Here is a 23,147-nt window from a genome sequence, read left to right as displayed (position 1 = left end):
GTGTCATTTGGGATTCGATCATATGCTCTAGACCAAATTACACTGGAAATTCAGGGATAATGCTGATACTGTTCACTTAAAATCTAATGGGGACCAAACGTCGTCCCGTTGGTGTGGTGTGAGAATTTAAAACCTAATCTGATGTAGTTCTTATCTAATCCTAGTTAAAAATTACAAACTCAGTCTCCGAGAAGTACGGTTTCGACCTCAGAATAGCTATTTGATCACGCTAATCAAATCAAGGAAGAATTCTACAGAGTAATATCGGTCAATAGAACCTCTAACGATACATAAAGGACGGTAAGAAGTGAGAAGTTACTATCTGAATATCAAGATATTCTGAAAAGTTACTATCTGAATATCAAGATATTCTGAAACGTTACATCTGAATATCAAGATATTCTGAAAAGTTACTATCTGGATATCAAGATATTCTGAAACGTTACTATCTGAATATCAAGATATTCTGAAAAGTTACTATCTGAATATCAAGATATTCTGAAAAGTTACTATCTGAATATCAAGATATTCTGAAAAGTTACTATTATTTCGATACTGCCATGAACTGAAATGAAATATCATTAATTTCCTAAATATAATTATTATAATAAATCTGCATTTTCATTTCATTTTCGAAACATAACGTTTCCAACGAATCTTCACTTATAACCTACAAATTATCACCTTTTAATTAAACAGAATATAATATATTTTTTTTTCAACTTCTGAAAATCCTGACCATAGAGTGAAGCAATGTTATGAAGCTTTAACATGTTTTAAAAAGAAAATAAGAATATTCATACTTTATTAAGCTCAAAAGATTCTATTCTTTCAAAGATAGGTGAAAGCTTTATTGACTTTAAATTAGTATGTTTGGTTTCTCTCCTGTATAAAAAAAATTATTCATGTATTCATTTCTAAATATAATACTGAAAAATTAAAAAAAAATACAGAATATTTTAAAATTATAGTTTTACGCGAGAAGGAAATTTTATCATTAAAATGTAAAAAGAAAAAAAAAACTTTTTCTGAATTTTGTTTGATAAAATTTGAAAAACTAAAAATGATCTAAGAACTTCTATAGATAGTAATCGAATTCATCAGCAAAATTATATTTATTTCCACACATAGACACTTTATCTAAGCAGTAATCTTGATTTGATAAAGTTTAGGTTATGTTTCTGGGAAATGAGAAAATATTTATATTATCGAAACAAAGAGGAAAAAAAGGTGATGAAATAACGGATTGTTTTTACTATATATAGTGACTAAATAAATGAGATAACTTTTTTTTGCTAAATATTGTCGCCAAAGAGTTAATATACTTTAGAAGGTTTTGAAAATTTTAATTCTATATTTGTTAATTTAACAATAATGGTGTCATGTCGACATGTCAAAAGTTTTAATATTCGGAATAACACACCAATTAATTTTTTTATTAGTTATTAGACTTAACGGAAACACCAAGAGAAATTTCGATTTTTTTTTCTTTGCTTATGCTCGAAAAGAAACATCGGATTTTTCCTGTTTTGAATAAAATCTCTGGAATTCTTTTTTAATTATGCAATTGAAGAGACGCATTAGCTTTCTTAAATGGTTAACTAAATTATATTAAAAATACTCGGGAAAAATTCTTTTTTAACTTTCACTTTATATGGTACGAAACTTCTAATATAATTTATTTGAATTAATTTTACCGAAGGACAAAAAAATTCGCCTGAATTATGAATTTATGAGGGTTTTAATAACAATGAGAATTTTTAGGATTTACTCATATTTTTGCATTGGCTGTTTAACTTCTTCATATTACTTTTTGATCTAGTTTTGTGTTGGAATATCAATGTAAGCAACAAACTAGAGGTTTCGCCAATGCTACTCATAATCTTGTTTTTAGACTAGAAATATAATCCTCTTTATTTTGCGTAGACATCTGTATTTATTGGCAATTACATGCCAGTTTGACCTCTTTATTTTGTGTAAGCGTCTACATTTATTGGCAATTACATGCCAGTTTGACAGATATAATATTCTGATATTAATATTAATAACTTGAAAGAATAATTTACTCTTTGGATTACTCTGAAGCTGGAAAGACAACAGATACGAAATATAGAATTGCCTGAACTAAACAGAGCCTAAGTAGTATAATCCTGGAGAGGCCACTGAATTGTTGCAACTGATATAAGTAGATACTTTTACCAAACTAGGACAAAGACACTTACCTGCAATCAAGTAAAACCCCGCTAGCAATGACCCAACCCATGCTAGCTTTCCTTTAGGCTCATTCAAATCCTTCGAAAGTTCTGGCAAGAATAGTCCATATGAAAAGATGATGCCGTCCACTATGACATTACACATGAATGACCCTAGCACCACCATCCAGCCCCAACCACCATCAGGAGGGCGAGGAACAACAAGAGTCTGGTCTCCTTCTTCATCAGGTTTTGGAGCTTCCTTTTTTTCCATTTAGATGGATGCTGGCTGTTCTGTTTTATCAGTTAAATGTGGCAATCGAAAAGTTCCTTGCAACAACTGTCTGTCAAACATTTATACTTCACACAATTGCCATTTTATCCATTCACTTAAGAAATAAGATAAATCTGAAAGGAAGGAAATGGTAAAAATCAGTAAGGAAAGTATGTAATTAATTTCCTTGAATATTAAGAATCATGAAATAATTTTTAATTCTGCAAACAAAGTTTATAACTTAATGTTAAATAATTATGTATACATAATTGGAATAAAAACCCCATGCTGTAAGTTTAGAATGTGCTACATGTTTGAGTATTTGATTACTTAAAGAAGATCACGCCGAGATTGCTGAATTTCATTATACAAAAGATATCAAAAGATTCTCTGGTTTACTCACTGATTTTCAGATGATTAGTGATGAGATGATGAACTCCAAGATAATGGATTGACTAGAGGATTTTCAGATTACATCAAAATCTTGATATATAAGATGCCAAGATATTACTAATGCGGTTGCATTTCCAGGTTTACTTGGCGACTTTCAGATTATACCAAGATAACCCAACTTATTATACATATACGATGACTTGATTCCATTAACATGGTTACATTCTTGGATTTACTTAGCGATTTTCAAATTACGCCGAGTTGGCAATCGCTTAAATGGCGACGGTTTGCATTTTTTGGCGATTTATCACGGGAGTCGTGATAAATGTTTGAATAGATCTAGATTATTACCAACTAATCTTTAACCATAATTATATGTAAATGATGAGAGCATAAAATAAAACAATATATTGTGGAATTATAACGTAGTTAAGTTACGATCAATATAATTATTGGGTTATTATTAATGCTATCCGTGATTATTATTAGTAATAACCGATTTAAAAGTTTGATAAATATTAATAATTACGGTTACTATTGACAGAGGTTATTATTAATAAAAATCGATTAATGACATTGCTTGTAAAAGTAAAACGGACGCAGTTGGATGATTAACTGATGGAATTGACTTATTTTGTAATACATTCTGAACCTAAAATATAAAAACATAACATTGAGAGTATTTTCTCCTCGAGTTTTTTGTATACATCGGAATGTCATCTATTAATAGTTGGTCAAACACCAATTATGCCTATTGTAGATCTATTTATGATCTAATTATGCCTATTGAAGATCTATTTATGATCTAATTATGCCTATTGTAGATCTATTTATGATCTAATTATGCCTATTCTGCATCAAAACTAGGAAGTAATCCGTAAAAGGGATACAAAGAAATTCTGGGCCAAAGCTGCCAATGGGTTGACCTGTCGTTGATCTATCTATTCATGTAAATGCAAATAATGTTAATAAAAAATGAGCAAATAATATTAATTAATAATGAAATTCAATAAATTAAATGAATGAAATTTGGTATATGACCTTAACACAAGAATAGTAATTCTGGATACAAATTTGGAGCCAGTTGGCCAATGAAAAATTGTACAAAATCTATTCCGCTCTTCTGTTCTTTACTGTAAAGCTATATATGAAAGCATTTTGTTTAAGTATACGAGAACTTTTTCTCTGGCTAAGTTACCATGTACGCAAACAGATATACATAAACACACAAATGGATTTTTCCATTACTTGGGAGATGGAAAAAGTTTCCCGATGTTCTTTCAATCTTGTTGATCGAAATTTAGGACAACTTTAAGTAACTTTATTTGGAGTTTTATGTTACTAGGGAGCATACATAAATGGGAATAAAAAGATTAAGAAAGCTTAATCATTGCAGAAACGATTTTAATTAATAAAGTGTCTACAATCTCAAAATTACTAAAAGGTAGAAATTTGGATTCTGTTGTGGCAGCTTGTAAAACTTCTATCTTTCGAATCTAATTCAATATTAAACTGAAAACAAAACACAAACAGTAGATTGGAAGTTAATTTCGAGATAATCACTAAAATTTTTCAATTTTTGCAGATTTTGCTGTGAATTTAAAATGCATTCAAGATAAATAAATCCTAAAAATGCACTTATATGCACCAAAAGATAATTGAAAACAATACAATTAAATTAACCAAAAATAATCTCAAAAACTGGTATGAGAATGCTCGGTATTTTCAACAGAAATTCAAAGGTATTTTGGACTTTAGAATGTTTAATTAGTTAATCAAAGAATTCACAAAATGTGGATTAGCAATAAATATTTTTATCAAATATATATATTTGGATATCTTGATAATTGTTCAATATTTGTTCAGTGTAAGAATTCACACGATCTTATCAGCAAGGTGCATGTATCCTGATCTTTCATTTATGTAAGAATAAGAGATCAAGTTTCGTTCTTGTGCATCTTCGTTTGGTTCATGTGTACCGAATTCGATTTTCGATTTTATGTCACAGTGTTTCAAATATATGTTAGTGTTGCTGATACAGATCAATAGTACTACTTAGGAGATAAATTAACGAAAGAAACTATTTTATGACGAGATAGTATACATAATAGACTTAATGAATTCAACTCAACGAAGAAGAATATTTAAGATACAAATAACTATTTATTTCACAATTAATGGTTAAATGAGTATTTACAATGAATAAAAACAATAATCCAAATAAATTGAATATGTATATGTAACAACTTTATTATATACTGTGTCATTTTATAATGTACCTCTATATAACATACTGTGTGACCGAAAAGAAGGGAATTTAATTTCGATTCATTTTACCACGGGAGGGCATACTTTGTTTTCGGGGTGAAGCAATGAACATGCTTGTTTATATAGGGACAGGAACAAAGTGAGAGAATTTTTTCCCTTGGTGATTATTATTCAAAGATTCTTTCGGGGATTTATTTGACACCTGTCGATTTAGTGAAGGGAATTTTAGGTATCTTTCAAAAAATGTAGTCGTTTGGTATTTGAATCCCTTCGCTTAGAGTGGAGAAAATCAAAGCTCTGTGATTTTTTTTAGAGAGCGTGTTAGAAATAATGAAATAAAAAAATTGCGATTTGGATCAGAAATAAGAGAAAATTTTTGAATAAGTAACATAGGCTAATTTAAGATAAAAAAGGGAAATTAATTATGATATAAATTAAATTAAGATATATCATTCCACACACACATAGCCTGTAAAGGAAAAATGATTACTTTTTGAAGTGGCAGCAGTGTGAAAAAGTTTCCATATTTTCTTCTGGCAAATTGTCTATTAAATAAATCATACTTATGAGGAAATACAGAGACTCTGAAATGGTCAAAGTCAACCTTCAAAAAAAAAAGTTTGAGATTGACAATCTTCTTGATAATAGAAATGCATCATAAACACTAAGGCAAACGAAATGTAAGTATTCATTTTAGGTCGAGTTGCGAGATTTCGCGGTTGCCGAGAATCAAGCCAAGGGCATTTTGGAAGAAGGGCAACTTTAGTCAAGATTCATATAAGCAGTCGCAGCATGCACAGATTTTTTATGGACATGGATATCCAAATTTCTCAGAGATCAGAAAATTTTTTTTCCTATCGAACTTTTATTAAATGGGTTTCTTGAACCTAAATGCTAAATCTTTTAAAGAACTAAAACTTACCCAAAAAAGTGCTGGGAGCTCCTTTTAAACTTAGCCAAGAAAAACTTCTGTAATTTTCTTTTTGTTTCTTGTTATAAAATGTTGTAATATTTTGTTTTCTGATTTTTTTTCCTTCGTGTATTGCTATTCTTGTTCTTTTGTTTTTAGATATTTTTTTCCCGGTATTGTTCATGCATTTCATTCAAGCGTTATTTTTTGCTATTTATTTCAATTCTTTTTTTTTTTTTTTTTAAAAGGATCTACCGAATAAAAGAAAATTTATTGGTCGACTATTACTTTTTACGAACGCTTTGGCAAAGGGGAATAAACTTTCATGAATATACACTTTTTAAATAGATTATAAGATAGACATTTTGCTTCTATTGCTTCAATTCGACAAATATATTTGATAAAAACGTTAATAACTAATATTACTAATCAAAATTTTCTAAATGAGTGATTAATTTATAAAAGATTTCTGTTATTTTAATCGGGTTGGGGCACTAAACAGATATTGCTAAATCAGAAATTGAACAATTAAAGTTAGGGGAACTTCTTCCCCAACTTTCATTTTCTCATGTGTAAATAGAGATTAAGAAAGAGTAAAAATCCAGCATTGAAATTTTAGTGAATCCCTCTGTTTAAAATTTCTCAAGTCCGAAAAAGCACTTTTGATATTTCATATGCTTTTTTTTTATCTCTGAACATTATAACTCAAGAATGTAATGAGTTTTCTGTCTATCTATGACCATCATAACTTGAGAAAGCATTGAGCTAGTCGGATGAAATTTGGTGAATGGCCTTAGCAATAAATTTGCATATTTCTGTGAAAGTGCAAACTTGGGAAATCGGTCTGTCTGTCCATCTATGTGATCATTATAACTTTAAAAAAAGCCCAACAAGTTAGAGAGATGAAATTTTGCATATATATTTATTATCAGAAAGACAGACGTTAATGAAATATCGAATTAAATTGAACAACAAAAAATCATTCTTTTGATATGCTGCAAAACGTAAAAAACTAAATATTAAATTTAGACGTGGATTTTACACCGAACCATCATATTTTATATCGTAAAAAAAAAAAAAAAAGATACTATTCCAAAATCAATCGATTCTCTTTATTTTACAAAGAAGCTAAACATAAAACAGGTTATATTGTGGAAGCATATGAAAAAAATTTAAGGCTTGATTGCGTATTTATCTGAAGGAAAATAAATAATTAAAAAATAATTTCATTCCTATGTTTTCAGTATCGCAATAATTTTTTTTTCTTTTTCGTATTTGTCACCAAAATAAGATATTATGTGACCGAGGAGATTAACAATACTAATTCAGAAAAGTTTGCTGAGAAAAGCAGATTGAAAAGAATAAGAGAATTTATAAACTTTAGTCAGATTTATTTATTTCTGATGTTTATTATTAGATGAAAAATATTTATATGATGCGATATCCTATCTGTAGCGATCGCTTAACCTAAATATCTACAATGTTTAATCAACTAGTAAACAATCATGAGATACGGACCGTTTTGAAATCACTTTGTCCAAGTCTCGTGCAAATTTTTTCTTCAGAAAAATATTCCAGGAAAATATTTTGAGCGACTCACGTGATCCGTGGCCTTATCTGGACCACAGTTCCCCAATTTCATTGAGTTATATGTACTAAGTTATCGATCATTTTCTGACATTTCAGGAAATGAATTTATTCAATAAAAATATTAAAGAAAAAAATTAAATAACCCAATAATGAACTTTTGAATTATTTTATTACAATTTTCGGAAAACTAAAATTAATATTTTAATAATTTTTTTTAAATTTATGCCACGTGTTTATTAGTGCAATAAATTGTTAATAAATCATTTTTATTAAAAATAGTTTTATTATCATCTTTAAATCAAACAAGAATTGCAAGAGCATGATACGATTATATAAATATTCCTTATGACTATTAACACTCATTATGGCTTTATTTAACCATTTTATCATCCTCTTCATCATCTAAAGGTTCTTGAAGAAATGAGGTTCATGAAAGAGGAAAAAAATTCTCTTAAGTTTTAACGAAGTGCGACCATAGGCGTTGAATTTTTTGGCGATCTCTTGCCAAAGTGGTGATTTTGATCATTTTTTTTACTTAATTCTGACATTTTTTACTTTTGCAACTCTAAAAGGTGATTATTGATTGTAGAGGCAATTTAGATCATGGGCCATTGAAAAGTTTTTAGATGATTCACACGATTTTATTTTATTTATTTATTTTGTTTGCTGAGAATCCGGACACTTTTCATAAATCTAAGGAATAAAAATCATTATAGGAGGAAATATCTCATATGAAGTGACGAATATTTCCAGCCGAAGAGAAGAAATCATCATAGAACGAAAATCCTCAAGCAAACACCTGTGATTTCCCCAAGAAATGTTCAATATGCTGTCAAGTCCACCGTTTCGGAAGTAGCTTTTCCTTCACTTTCTGACTGTTTATTGTTAATTTATGATGTTTTCAAACCACAAATTTCGTTACAACCATTTTGTATTTTCTTCAATAAACATCATTTATGAAAGCAAATAATTGCTTCAAGAATACTGCAAAATGTTTTTTCTGAAACTCAATAAATGTATTGAATTCTTAATTTCAATCATTCAGAGATTGAATAAAAATGTAGCTGCTCATAAATTTTTTTCAGTTTCATAGTCGACCTTTGCTTCCGATGTAAGCAAATCAATTACTTCGGAAATAAGTTGCGTCCATAAACAATTACGATTGCTTGATTAAACTGAAACACATACTTAAGGGTTGATTGCTTGCTCTTTGAAGAAGCATTATATCACAATATTTCCTTCCGTTATTTAACAATTTTATCACTGAATAATCGATAAGAATGGACTGAAAGGTCGAAAGTTTGCTGCTCTGTTAGGTCGACGAAAGCTCGAGGCCAAATTATTGTATTAGTTTCGGAAGATATTTGGATTTAATGATTTAAATAATAAGTACTTTACATAAGTGCAATATAATTAACTTAAAACAAGATGTCATGTAGGGCTTACACAACTTAAGAAAAATAACCAAGGTTTGCAACATAATTTATAATAACTATTGATAGTAACTTGATCTCTTATCAGAAAAGTAAAGTGCAATATCTGTCCTGTATATTATTATCTAAATAAACTCAGAGATATGCATATGTGGTCCAAAATTATAAAGTTTTCAAATTTATAAATTGACCAGATCTTTTGAACTCCAGTCCGCCTCGTTTCTAAAATAGATATTCAATCAAGGCGCTGCACTTGACTAATTTCATAGGTTTGGCCATCTTAATTGATTTTTATTAAATTTTATTTATCAAAATGATTTAATAAACATTTTATTATAAAGGTCGAATAACAGGGATTTTAAAATTTTCACCTTTTGCAACTTCTTCGGTAAGGACACAAAAATCTTGCATGCCATTGTGAACGACAGTTTGACTCGATATTATTTCCACTGCCGGCGTCTTGGCATAGAGATAATGTGCCTTCCACGTGATCTGGGCGTCGTGGGTTCGAGTCCCGGTTCGGGCATGGCTGTTCTTCATCTTTTCGATTTGTGAGATGTGTGAATGTGCCCCCCTGTAAAGAGGGGCTCTGCAAGCGAATGTGATGCGTCATAGCGAAATCATACTCTTGGCCTTAGATGGCGCTATTAAAAACAAGAGACTCTCTCTCACGGCTTAAGATCGCTGAATTCGAAATCAGTGGGCTTGTCCATGGCAAGTGCCCTCCGAAACAACAACAACAATTATTTTCACTGATACTTTCGCGATAATAATTACTTTGGACATCTTTTGGGCCGCGGTGGCCTGGTGGTAAGGTCTCGGCTTGTGAGGCGTAGGGTTTCAGGTTCGAGATCCGATTCCACTGAAGAATCGCAGTATAAGGGGGTCTGTTGCACGTTAAATCCGTCATGCCAAACGTTCTCCCGCTGGTGTGGTGTGGTGTGGAGAGGGGAGTGCCAGCTCAGGCGTCGTCCTCGTCATCTGACCGCGATTCAAAATTACGAGGTCCGTCCCAAAATAGCCCTAGTGTTGCTTTACAACGGGACCTTAACATAACTAAACTAAACTTTGGACATCTTTTTGCGGGCCGATTGACGTTAAACTTTTATATAAAACTGCAGTTATTTTCACAAAATCACATACAGCATTTCATTGATTTAAGTCATTGCATTTATGCATTTGTCGTTTACATGGATGCGAAAGTACAGACTGATAAACATTCAATCGTTAGACAGATTTTCTTTAAAATTTGATAAGAATCCATATTTTAAATACAAAACCTGTGCACCAAATTTTTATCTACCTAGCTCTTTCCGTTTTTAGTTGTTCACTTGTGCTCGAAGAGCTAGACAGTCAGACTTGTTGTGAATGAAATTCGTTCAAAACTCATAGAAATCTACAAAATTGGTAGTAGTTGTTGTTGTTTATAATGGCACTTGCCATGGACAAGCTCGCAGACGAAGTCAGCTATTTTAAGCCAAGGGAGCGTCTCTTGTTTTAATAGCACCAACTAGGGCCCAGAGTACGTCTTAGCTACTCACGCATCACATTCACTTGCACAGCCCCTTTTTACAGGGGGGCACATTCACATATCTCACAGATAGAACAGATGAAGAACAATAATGCCCGAACCGGGTTTCTAACCCAGGACGGCCAGGTCACGGGGAAGACGGGCTACCCCTATGCCAGGACACGGGTCCAAAATTGATAGTAATTCCATGTACCAATTTCAGCAATGGTATTTAGTTATCGTGTTCAGACACACAGAAATAATGCCAAAAATGTGTTTTTCGGGCTCGGGGATCTGAAGCGTGGAAAATTCGTCAAAATCTTGTATTTGATTTTTTGTCTGTTACAATACTGTTTCTATACTTTGTAAACGAGAAACTAAAAACGTGGTGCTTAGATTCGGAGAGATTTCAAACGTAGAAATTCGTCAAAAATTTCCACTTCGGATTTTTGGATGATAACTATACTTTCTGCCTACTTTATAGAAGTGTAGTTAATAAAAGGACATGACGTTACAATAAGGTGTCATAACTTAAAAGATGTTGAATATACTTTCATTCTATCTGAGAATTATAGAAATGCGTCATAATCTGATATACGATGTTAAACAACTCTGTATCCTTCTAGACCATTTTCCGCTTCAGGTAATAGTCATTATGTTTGATCGAAGAACGCCTTTCGGCAATATAATTATAGCAAGACCAATTCTAATGAGAGTCAAGTGCGTTAATTATAGGTTCGCTACCGAAGGCCCTCAAGTTATGCAATGCATTTGACATTTGGCTAAGTTGAATGATAATTGTCGTTAGAGTAAACACTCCTTAAAGATTTTCCTTCGTTCACAATCATATACAGAAAAAAGCGTTGCAATTTTGTTCACAATCAAAACATCGAATCAACACGTCGATTTAAAGTGCTGTAAAACGCTTGTTTTTACCATTTGATGTTTTTATCTATTTATTTTTATTTTGAGACAGGAATATGATATCCTTTAGATCTATAATTTACATAATTTAGTTGGTATCTACCGTAGAAGAAATCATCAAGAAAACTAAATTATAGTAATGCTATTTTGAACTGTAGTTGAATTTTTTTAAGGTTCAATAACTCTAAAGGTGATTTAAAATTGTACACAATATTAGCATTCCGTATTCAGAAACATAATATAATATGTTTAATGTTAAATTCGAGTTACAGTTAAGAAACAATAATGTTAAAGTTATTTATTTAAAGCTAGTAATGATGATAATGTGTTCCATTGTTTAACTTTTGTAATAGTTGATCTATAAAACATTAGAAACAATATTAGATTTTTAGATCATATTCTTGGGAAGAAATAATAATGTTTCAGTTGGAATATATGATTTTACAATAAACTAGAAAGTAACGCTATTATTATCATGATTATGAAGAATTTTTTGACCAATTAGAATTCGTTTTGTAAAAGGAACATGATAAAATATAATTCGAAAGTCTCCTTATTTTATTAGTATACTATATTCGTAACAGAAGCCTTAAGCTATAAATATTAACAAATTACTTTTACTCCTATTTCACATTGCAAAATCCCGTTATTATATTTGAAAATATAAAAATTAAGTCAATATGCATGCTTTTAGATTGCTTCGTAATTAAATTTTATATGATAAATAAATAGTCAGTTCATTTTAAATCATATGCATATCCGAAATAATCGAAATAAAGAACTAATGTCAGGAAAAGACAATATCTGTCAGCGATTTAAGCCGAGTAAGTGCCTTTTGTTTTTTCAACTAGGGCCAAGAGTACGACTAAGCTACTTCATGCATTCGCTTGTACAGTCCCTTTTTACAGAAGGGCACATTCACACACTTCACAGATAGAACGCAGAAGAAGAACAACCATGCCCGAACCTGGGACACAATTCAGAAGTGAAAGGTGATAAAGAAATGAAATATGTAAGTGCGCTCTTTAAATGTTTATAATGAGACATATTGAAAACACGTATACAAAGTTTATAGTTGGTTCATGTCTCAATTGATAACCAATAAAAATTATCAGAATTAATCACTTAACTGTTTTCTTTCCCTTACTATCTAAGAAGATGGTACCTTCTATTTGAGGAATATTTTCTTATTTTGATTCAAATGGAAATCCCTTGAATACTTGACTTATCTATGTTTCGAAATAATTTTAATATTGAATTATAATTGTTATGAATGGTTTAATTTTTGCTTACAACTATCAAAATTCGATAAATCGATGCACGTATGGCATTCGGGCAAAACAGTTAAGCGGTTAATGACATATGTATTATATCAAGGCAAGTGGTAATGTGCAGAACTTTTAGATTGAATGCCACTGAAGATTCTAGCCATTGATCACAGTCATTTTAAGTTTCAAGTCCATTCTTTATAGCAGTATTTAGCGGTATGAAAATATAAATGGTCATTAATAACATAGCAAGTATAATTGACTCCCCTTCATAAGCATAAGTACTCCCCTTCATCATATTTGGTTTTCGAAGGTGACATAAATGGACTAACAATTTGTCTTCATGCCCCCCCCCCTCGTAACAACAAACCAAAAGCCCCAGGATACCCTCAGTAAGCTAGTAAACTGAATGAACAGTCGACGAGACAATAATATAGATCTGCGATTTACCTAAAATACTCCTTATTGCGGACTTAACAATGCATAGAACCATTTCGCGAAATTACATTCCTTCAACACTACCAGCATTGCACCTTCCATGATAGTGAGAATTTGTCTAGTTCGTGCCCTTCAGATAAATATCACGAATATCATATCATATATAAAGATTGGTGCCCTGACAACCACATTGTTCCTCCCCCCTCACATTAATGCACTATTGGCCGCATTGATATTGCGGTTTTAATTTAATGAAATAAAAGTTAAAGTAGTCAAAAGTAAATTATGCATCTGTGCCATCATCAGTGATAGACCCTTTAACTCCACCAGTATTACGTTTTCAAAAATAGCCAGAACTCGTCTACTTTATCTGGTAACCTAATATTTCCATATTAGAATTGCCATGTGGATATATATGATAAATACTGCTCTCTCGAATATTGACACTAAGCAACCATAACCCCCTCTCCTACGTTAGAGCATCAGTGCATTCGTAGTAGGACTTTAATTTAATAAATCAAAAGTTAAAGCTCGACCATGAGTGCATAAACAGTAAATTATATATTTGTGCTGAAATAGCTATATTATACACTGTTCTTAAAAGTATTTAGTTCTATTGCAAGAACATTATGTATATTTAAGTCCTTGTCCAAGTTTAGCGCCGCATGTATTCTGCTTTAAGAACAGTGAATTCATGAGTCAAGGTTTTGTTCCAGATACAAGACAGGTGCTTAAAATAAAAATGCTGTTAGTTATAAGTATCGATGTCATGCAGATAGAAAATTTGCATATCATTTGGTGTATTCTCGATGTATTTTTATATAAATGACACTGTTCAATTTCTGTGGTAACATAAAAGAAATTTACTTTTTAAGGGCTTTTTTTAATTCGTAAAATTGAAAAAATATATGTTATAACTTTAGGTTTAGGCAAAAAACAAGCTTAAAAAATACAAAAATTCATCATTTAATAATTTTTTTCCTTTTAACATCTAAAAAATACATGAATTAATTCTGCAGTTTAAGTGTACTGACTCATCCTTGCAATTTCCCAAAATTATAATGTATATATATAATTTTTTTTAGGTTTAAGGAGAAGCAGATTAAAAATTCTTTCAACATCTTTTATTCCTTTTGATGTTACAGAAAGATTCCAATTATTATCTATTAATAATGTTTCTTAGTAAGAGCTATGGCCAACGGGAGGTGGAGTCCAAAGAGGAAAGCAGGGAGAAAAGACGTGGTAATATCTTTTGAACGTATACAACTTTCGAAAAGAATTCGCTGAAGCAGCACTTTGAGTTCTGTACATATTATAGCTAACGTGAGAAAATTCGACGTCAAACAATGCAAAAGTTAAAATTAAGGTGAAGTTGGAGTGCGAGTGATTATAATTATTTTTAAAATGTAGAAAAACTGAAAGTGTATATATATATATATATATATATATATATATATATATATATATATATATATATATATATATATATATATACATATATATATATATATATATATATATATATATATATATATATATATATATATATATATATATATATATATATATATATATATATATATATATATATATATATATATATATATATATATATATATATATATATATATATATATATAATTGAAAGTATAAAGTCCTTCATTTCTCTTAGAGACACGTCTATAATTGTTTTAACTGATAGTAATATCATAAATCATCAACTTAATGAGAAAATCATTGCCATTCATTGCTTAATGGGAATGTTATTGCTTTGGTTTAATGTTATATCATTGCTATTCGCGAATAAAATAATTCTTCCCCTTAACAGATACCAAATACAAAAAAAAAAAAAAAATTAGAACTTTTTAGCAATTTATTGTTTACAATTGCGATTTCCATTAATGCTTACTCAATTTCTAAAAAAATTAGTACCAACTTGATAAAACTAAACCATATATCTTGACAATCAAGAAAAATGTCTGCCACGAATTCTTTATCTACAATTTAAAGCTTTTTAAAAGCACTTTGAGACAACCTTGTGCGATATTCTCTCCAATTCTTCTGGTGTGAACTTAGCCTAGTCCGAATTGAAACGCTTTAAGGACGTCCAAAAGGACGCTTTTCTATGAAGTCCCATTTTGAAATGGAGCATATCCCCACACAGATCTTTGAAACAATGAATGTAATGCAATGAAGTTATTTCTATCTGAGCAGAGGAGCTATGTTTGAGCCTCAGATTCAAAGAAGTAACTAATGGAATCGTCATCAAAATGGAGCTCATGATCTACATTGCTGTTCAGACAATGTATCCGCAGTCTGGAGCACTAGACGGTGATCCTAATTACACCTACTTCAAGGTAAGGAGCCTTACTCGACTTACGTTTCCAGAGTTACCGTTGGTTACCGATTTAGAGCCTATTTTATTTGTTATGTTTGTTAACGTTAACAATTAATTAATGTCTCTGCTTTCGCTGTAAAGATTTTTATCAAGGCGTCTTTATAATGATGCTAAATTTTGAGTAATGATACAAAAAATGCGACTAAATGTATCTTCTCAAGGTTTAATTCGCAAAATCTTTAAGGTAAAGCATATGATATTTTTACACTTAAAATATTAAACTTTGACAATTAGTAAAACTAAGGAAGGTTTCATTTTTGAAAGCCCGACTAAATTTTAATTTTGATGTTCAATTGAAGTTTATTTAGGTTATCCAAGTTTCATATAATTCGTCGAGAAAAGAGAGAACTATCATTTATTATTAGCAGCTACAGAAGAAAATGATGATGACAAAAAATTGCAAAACCATCTGTTTCTTCCACTGTACAGTGATAAGTAATTCTAGTTGTACCTTAAAGTTTAAAAATTATCTGATGTACCTTAAAATTTGATGAAATTTAAATAATGCAGGAAAATTTTTTATCAAGCTAAGTTTCCTCGTATAAATATTCCAGGAGGAGAAATTTTATTCTTCTTAGAAGAGCAAAGAAAATTTTTAGCTTTGTTCCTGCAAGATAGAACTAGAGAAAATAAAATTATAATTCTCCTTAAGAATAAATAATTAAGAGAAAAATAATAAATGCATATTTTTCATGTAGAGCTAAAACTCCTTTTACTTTAAATTTTTTTCTTGCAAATTTCTCTTTAATCCTCTGATTGAGGATTAATTAAAAAACATGATTTAGATGCAATGTTTGCTATCAAGTTCAGATGCTTTTAAAACGAAGAGAATTGTTATTATATACAATTTGATATCAGCATTATATAGCTCAAGTCTGTGATAGTAAAAGATAAATACATTATTCCACGAAAGTATCTGGATGTATGAAAAAATAGGCTAACATTCAATAGGTGGAAATCATAGGATAAGAAGATGGAGGGTAAATGTAAAATGAAACAACAAAATTTTTTTAATTGAAAATATCGCGGGTAAATTTTATTTTAAGACATTTCAGAATTAAAGATTTGATCACATAATCAAGTTTTATTAAGGAATTCATAATAATGAAGAATCTGAAACGAAATATTTTAACTTTTGTGCAGTGAGTGTGGATTTAGTTTTTAGTTTAGACTATAAAAGTAGTTTCTGATTGTGTTTTGTCCACACATTCTGCGACTAGAAGTTGGTGAAACGTTTAACACTAAACAATCGTGACCATTAAGGCCGTTATGATTTTAAGATAAAGTCTACTATCTTCTCTCACCAGTTGAAGGATGCTTATTCGATTTCACACGTCATGACGATGCGAATTCTGAACTCTACAGAGATAAGGCCCTCGTCTACCCTAGGATGATGTCTGATCTTTGGAAGGATCTGTCAGCCAAACAAGGTTAAGCACACTGGAGGAGAATACAGATTTCGAATTGAAATGGCTATGGATATTGAAGTTTTTTTTTTCTATTTCTATAGTATGCCCGGGTATTGATAATAGGTGATATTGTTACGGAATTCTCATATTTTGTGTTGATATGATAATGAATTTGAAGAGTTATATAATAGGTATAGTTGATGCTAATGAAATTCATTACAAACATATAGACATCAGAAACCGTGAAAAATAATTTAATCTGTCAATATGAGTTTTTTGAAAACTTATTCTGTGATTGTTACTCTTCAATGGAATGATCAAAAATAACAGAATGGATAATATAAATAATGCACCGAAAGCTTTTTCATTGTCCACTTTTGTGGGAACATTGATTATGAAAGTATTTTGGGTTTTAGCCTTGCTGAATCGGAAATAATTATTTATTGCATGCACTATTAATTGTAATTTTATAAATATCATTAACCTCCTTAAAATACACATTCTAATTTTTTATCCCAGTTTGTTAAAATTCACGAATAAGGTGGTAAAATGTAAATATTTAAGCTCACAAATATACCTGTTATATTTCAGATAAAATGATTCTAATTATAAATGTAATATTGCGATTTAAATCGGAACTTATTTGTTGAATACATGACCATATTAGTGTTTTAGATATTATATTCCTTTAAAAAGTCTATTTAATTTCTTGAGATCACATATTAATAAAGAGAAGAATGTGCCAGATAGAATCTACATTACATAGGCTGCGATTATATAACATTTACATAAAATTTATTATATAGTATTGTTAATAAATTAAATATTTTGTCTCATTTTGAGAAGTGTTATTTGTCATTTTAGGAAAAACATTCATTAATCACACTTGATACAAGTTTTGATATTATGTCTCTTTGATTTAAAAGATAATTAATCTATTTAAAACTGTAAAATTAATTAGCTTTCTTCTATTAATAAACCATTATCTATATTTATCAACATAATTAAAACTTTTAGTTAATATTCAACATATTAACTAAACTATTTCAAAACTAAAGTTTTGTACTGTCGAAACTCAATGCATGAGTCAACTAATGTACGTTTAATCAGTCAACTAATGTACGTTAATTCACCAGTTGAATGCATCAACGTTCAACTGGTGTAACGAATAGCAGTGTGAAATATCAGATCTAATAGATCTTTTAATTTGAATCATTTAGAATTCTAAGATTTATCTCCAGCAATATTTAATTTTTTTAACTAGGATAGTAACGCAATAATTATAATCAATTTAAATATAAAAGAATATTACGTTAATCTTTTTTCGGAGATTGCATAATGTATAAAAGCATTAGATTGTATTTTTTACATTTTTTCAATAATATATATCAATAGTGGAATGAAAATTTAAAAAAAAACCTTAACCTTTTTTAAAAAAAGGTGTGGTAAGAACAGTTGTTCCTTAGCAAATTCATTTCATGATAAATAATTCCTGATTGTATTTACAATGATGCCATTCTGGAATGAAATAATTTTGGTTCAAGAATATTTTAGACAAGGCCTAATTTTATTTTGGAAGAATCTCGTGAATGCGAGAAAACGGTCGTTTATTTTTCAATTCAAAACAATTATGCAAATTTTAATATTAATTCTTTAAAGAATCTGAAAATTATTGAATTCTAACAATGAAAATACATCATTACTTGCACTCACGGACAACAAATATGATACGAAAAAACTCTGTAACATATAATGCTGAGTAACGACATAACTCAAAGTACAATGAAAGAATAATTAAATCCTTGCTATATATACATCAACAGATTCTAGAATTAATTCTAGGAACTCAATAAGAAATTAGTTCTATTTAGAAGCAAGATAAATGTATTCAAAAGTAGCGATAAAAATAGTTGTTAAAACTCGAATTGTTAACAGTTGTAAACATGCTAATGAGATAAATAAATCACGACAATTTGGTTCTTCCGAGAGATGTTTACACCATATCTCTTCGAAAATAGTAAGGAGAAGAAACCTTTCACACCTATTTTCCATCTTTCATTACCAGTATTACCCAAGACATCTCGTGTATTTTGAACGATATAAAAAAACATCAACAAAATGAATTTTGGAACGAATTCAACTGATGAAGCTTGCAGTTAAGAATATAAAAAGATAGAAGGATAGAGATTTATCGAGAAATGACCAAATTTTCTTCTGTGCCATATTTCCTTTACTCTTAATAACATATTTTTATATTTTTAGAGTTCAAAATTTATTCTAAATTACAATTTAACCGTTTATGTTACACCTACAAGTTTAGGGGATTTATCCGTTAAAATTTTATTTACTGAGATTATCACAGCGAATGTATTCAAATCAAGAACAAAAACAATTTTCTGTTAATCCCCGGAGTATTAAGCTGAGATCAATTTCATAATATTTAAGAATTTTATGTATTTTGGTGTTTAAAAAAATTTATAATATTATATATAAAATGTATTAAAAATTTACACTTTCGTAAAAACACGATAAATATGCTTAATACTCTAACAACAAGTGAAAAGTATTCACAAATAATCCAAATATCAAGTCAAAAGTCGCCAAATATTCACATATTACAGGCCACAAAGACACCAAGTACTCATAAACGCCAAATTAGAAAGTCGTTAAATATTCACACGCAAAAAAAAACGCAGGAAGTTTATTTGTCAAAGTCATACTTTAGTGTTGTTTTATGCATTGACAATCAGAGCGTAAAACAACAGAATTAAAAAAGGCTATTATATTACTACCATTATTCTTAAGTGTTTAATTTTATTTGTTTGAATTTCAATCCCATTTTAATTATTCAAAATAGTATGGAAATTACATTTTTTTAAAGAATGTTGATTGTCGATATTTCGTCTTCTAATTATATTTGCAACCTGAAACTTTATTAAATACCTATCAGGACAAAATAATCCCATTTCATATATTTAAATAATATTTTGAAATTAGGACTCCGAGAGTTAATATAAAACCTATAAAATCACATTCTGACAGATAGATTGAGGAAAACAAATTTAGCAAAATCATATTTTTCTTTGTGAAAATGATTACAAATACTGTTGATACTCATAATTATAATTTGAAATCAAGAATTATTTTTAATGCAGACGATTTTTTTGCTGAAAAATTAATAAAAGAATAATATTTGACGTGTGGCTATCTTTAACTTTAGAGTCAGATATAATGAAAGATAATTAATATAGCAATATTATGCGATTAATTCTATTTGAAAAAATAGACATACACGTATCAGAATTATCTGTCTGTTGGAGATCCAGTAATATCTACAATAAAAAAGATCCACAACATTCGTGAAAACTAAAAGAGTAATTATCATATTACATATTGCACAAAAAATAATTTCGTGCAGTTTAGATAAGTTCAAATGAGTAATATAAATTAATATAATTTATTTAACAATAATATTTTTATTAAATATCTAAATAACACTTAAAATAATATGAATTTTTACACAAAATCAATACTTATTACACAGGTTTTTTTTATTTCATATTAAACTCAATTTCTGTTGAGGCAATTTTCAATTTTTGCAATAGCATCTTATAAATTTTTAAGAACAAACGTTACATCAACGTAAATACGTGCAATTTTGATCGCAACGTTTTCGAATCGTAGAATTATTATGCTTACTTGGCAAATTTCCTAACATCAAGATCGAAAACCGCTGATCTTTCAAAGAAACGTGTTCAATGCTCGAATCAGTCAAAACTTTTTTATTATATATGGGTTATTGTATGAAAGTGGTCTTAATATTTTCATTTAGGGACAGTAGAGACAGTAGAAGAAAATACAAGACAAGAATTTTTCACAAAAATGTTTTTAAAATGCCTTAATTGTTGTTCCTAATGTTGAAGAATTTATATTATCTATTTACAAAATAAAATCCATTTAAAATATTAAGTTTTTGTTTTTTTAAAAATAAACCTGCGTTTTAATAGAATTTCGATTTTTTTTGAAAAATTCTGATTGTTAATTAATGGATTGTTTTCAAATGATCATGAAATGATGAGTCAGGCAAGATAATCACTACATGAAATGAGATAATAAATAATCATTTCTTAAAACGGCACGTAATTAAGAAAAGCTACTTCCAAACTTTTTCAATATAATACATGCAGAGCATATTTATTAAATTTATGTCTGAAACTAACTAATTTACTGTTTATTGAAATTTAGATGCCAAATACTAAAAGTTTTGAAATAAAGCAAATCATTTCATTGTGAAACTTTTGATAAAAATATATCTTTAACAAAGAAAGTTCAATAAACGAAGGTATTTCGAAACAACTTACTTTCTTTTCTCCAAAAGCTTTATTTTTTCTCAGCTATCTGCTTAAAAATGCGATTAATGACTGAAAAAGTTCACTATTCTTTTAATTACAACAAGCGCGATCATTCAATTAATCTTATCTACTGGTCATCAAAGTGCAAGCGAAAACTCCTCAATTCTGGTCTGAACTAGCTAACTGCTCTTGGTGATCCTGCTATCAGATTAAACAAGAGAAGAATTGCTCCTGAGAGAAAAGTTGGAGATCTAAATAACAAACCTCAAACAGTCCGCGGCCGCTAAAATTCATTCCAAACAGCGCCCTCTATACGCGTCGACCGCAACAAATTAGCTTCACTGAAGAATCTGATTCAAAGAATGAAATGTTTTTCATTTGTTAGTTTTATTCATTTTTTTTTCTCGCTCTCTTTATGCCAGCTGCCAAAATTGATACGAATTGACTTTAAGTAAAACATACGCGTGTAATTTTGATGTTTACATGATCACTTAGATTAGAATTTTTCATTCGTGACCTTGTTGTTCATTTTTTTGCTGGGTGTAAGGAAATTAACAGAAATGAAGTACGTTCTTGTTTGGGAAAGTTGAGTATATACATCGGAAATATGCAAAACCTAATAAATAAATAAACGTGAAAGATTATCTCTTAGGAATAATAGGATAAAGGAAATAAAAATAGTCCATTAGTATTTCTATAACATTTGAAAGTCATCATCATGTTTTCGTTTTATTTGAAACAAGTTATGTCATTCCAGTAATATAAATTAGCATTATGGCCTTTTATCTTATTTTAGAGGGAAAAAAATTGAGAAATGTTTCGTTTTCCAGACAAATAATGATTATGAAATCTTCGCATTGAGATGCTTTCTCCATTTATTAAAATGATTTTTTATAATAACTATTCATTAAAACTTGAAAGATTAAAAAAATGTTTTGAAAATTCAATGAAAGGATTCTGCATTAATTTTGAAAGAAATAAGAAAAAAATGTAATAAGCATTCACTGCGTTATTGTCTATAGAGTTGAGATTGATTTAATTTGTCATTTATCGATTAGTTCTTAAAAATATTATATCCATTTTCAGGAATAAATTGTCAAGATTAGTTCTTAAAAATGACAAAAGAAATTCATGTTATATTGAAACGTCAGTTTAATTTCCTGAAGATTTTGCTCAATTTAATTTATGAAAATGCGAATTATAAAACTAAAGTCATTAATTCTAAAAAAAAAAAAAAAAAAAAAAAAAAAAAGAAACCAGTTTTTGAGGACATACCTTATCCATAATTTATATTCCTGAATTATGAAAAATTGAAAAAATTTATTTTCTATAACTAAAATTAAAAATTAAAATAAAGACAGATGATATTTTTTATAGTTGCATTAATTTGATAATGCTATTGAACTGAGTAAGATTATGAACAATTAATCAGTTTTTTCCGAATGTGATAAATTATTCAATATTTTGCATTTTCTCTAGCTATTTAACAAACAAAAGTTCAGAAATTTCAAATTTTTTTTTAACTTTTAAAATGATTATAAATTGTACATAAATTTTGCCGTTTTAAATAATACTGTAAATCATTTTATTTTTAAAATGGTATTTGTAAAAGATATGTAATTTTCCTTTAAATAGAAAACTTTATTTTGCTGCCTATACTTAATTGTTTAAGTGTTAATTAATTTCTCTAGTGATAGTGTAATTATTAAAATATATTTATCGTAACATAAAAACAATTAAAAAAACGTTTACTTTTTCGCGCTGCTTAAATTTAGTTTTTATTTCTCT

At 29.2% G+C, this 23,147-nt stretch overlaps 1 protein-coding gene across 1 annotated transcript in view; it reads right to left on the bottom strand.

Moving 5' to 3' along the window:
* The window catches only part of LOC129984025 (monocarboxylate transporter 1-like), a 42,033-nt gene extending 20,414 nt beyond the window's left edge, over positions 1-21,619 (bottom strand). Inside the window, exons 1-2 of the mRNA XM_056093777.1 lie at positions 21,369-21,619; positions 2,223-2,600 (exon numbers count right to left, since the gene is read on the bottom strand). Coding sequence (XP_055949752.1) covers positions 2,223-2,466 — 244 coding nt within the window. The 5' untranslated portion in view covers positions 2,467-2,600; positions 21,369-21,619. The remainder of the gene's footprint in view (positions 1-2,222; positions 2,601-21,368) is intronic.
* Between the last annotated feature and the right edge of the window lie 1,528 nt (positions 21,620-23,147).

This window comes from Argiope bruennichi, chromosome 9 (assembly GCF_947563725.1).
Source record: "Argiope bruennichi chromosome 9, qqArgBrue1.1, whole genome shotgun sequence".
NCBI classification, from domain to species: Eukaryota; Metazoa; Arthropoda; class Arachnida; order Araneae; family Araneidae; genus Argiope; species Argiope bruennichi.
The sequence above is the reverse complement of the archived record's forward strand: the minus strand, read 5'-3'. Positions and strand labels throughout refer to the sequence as shown.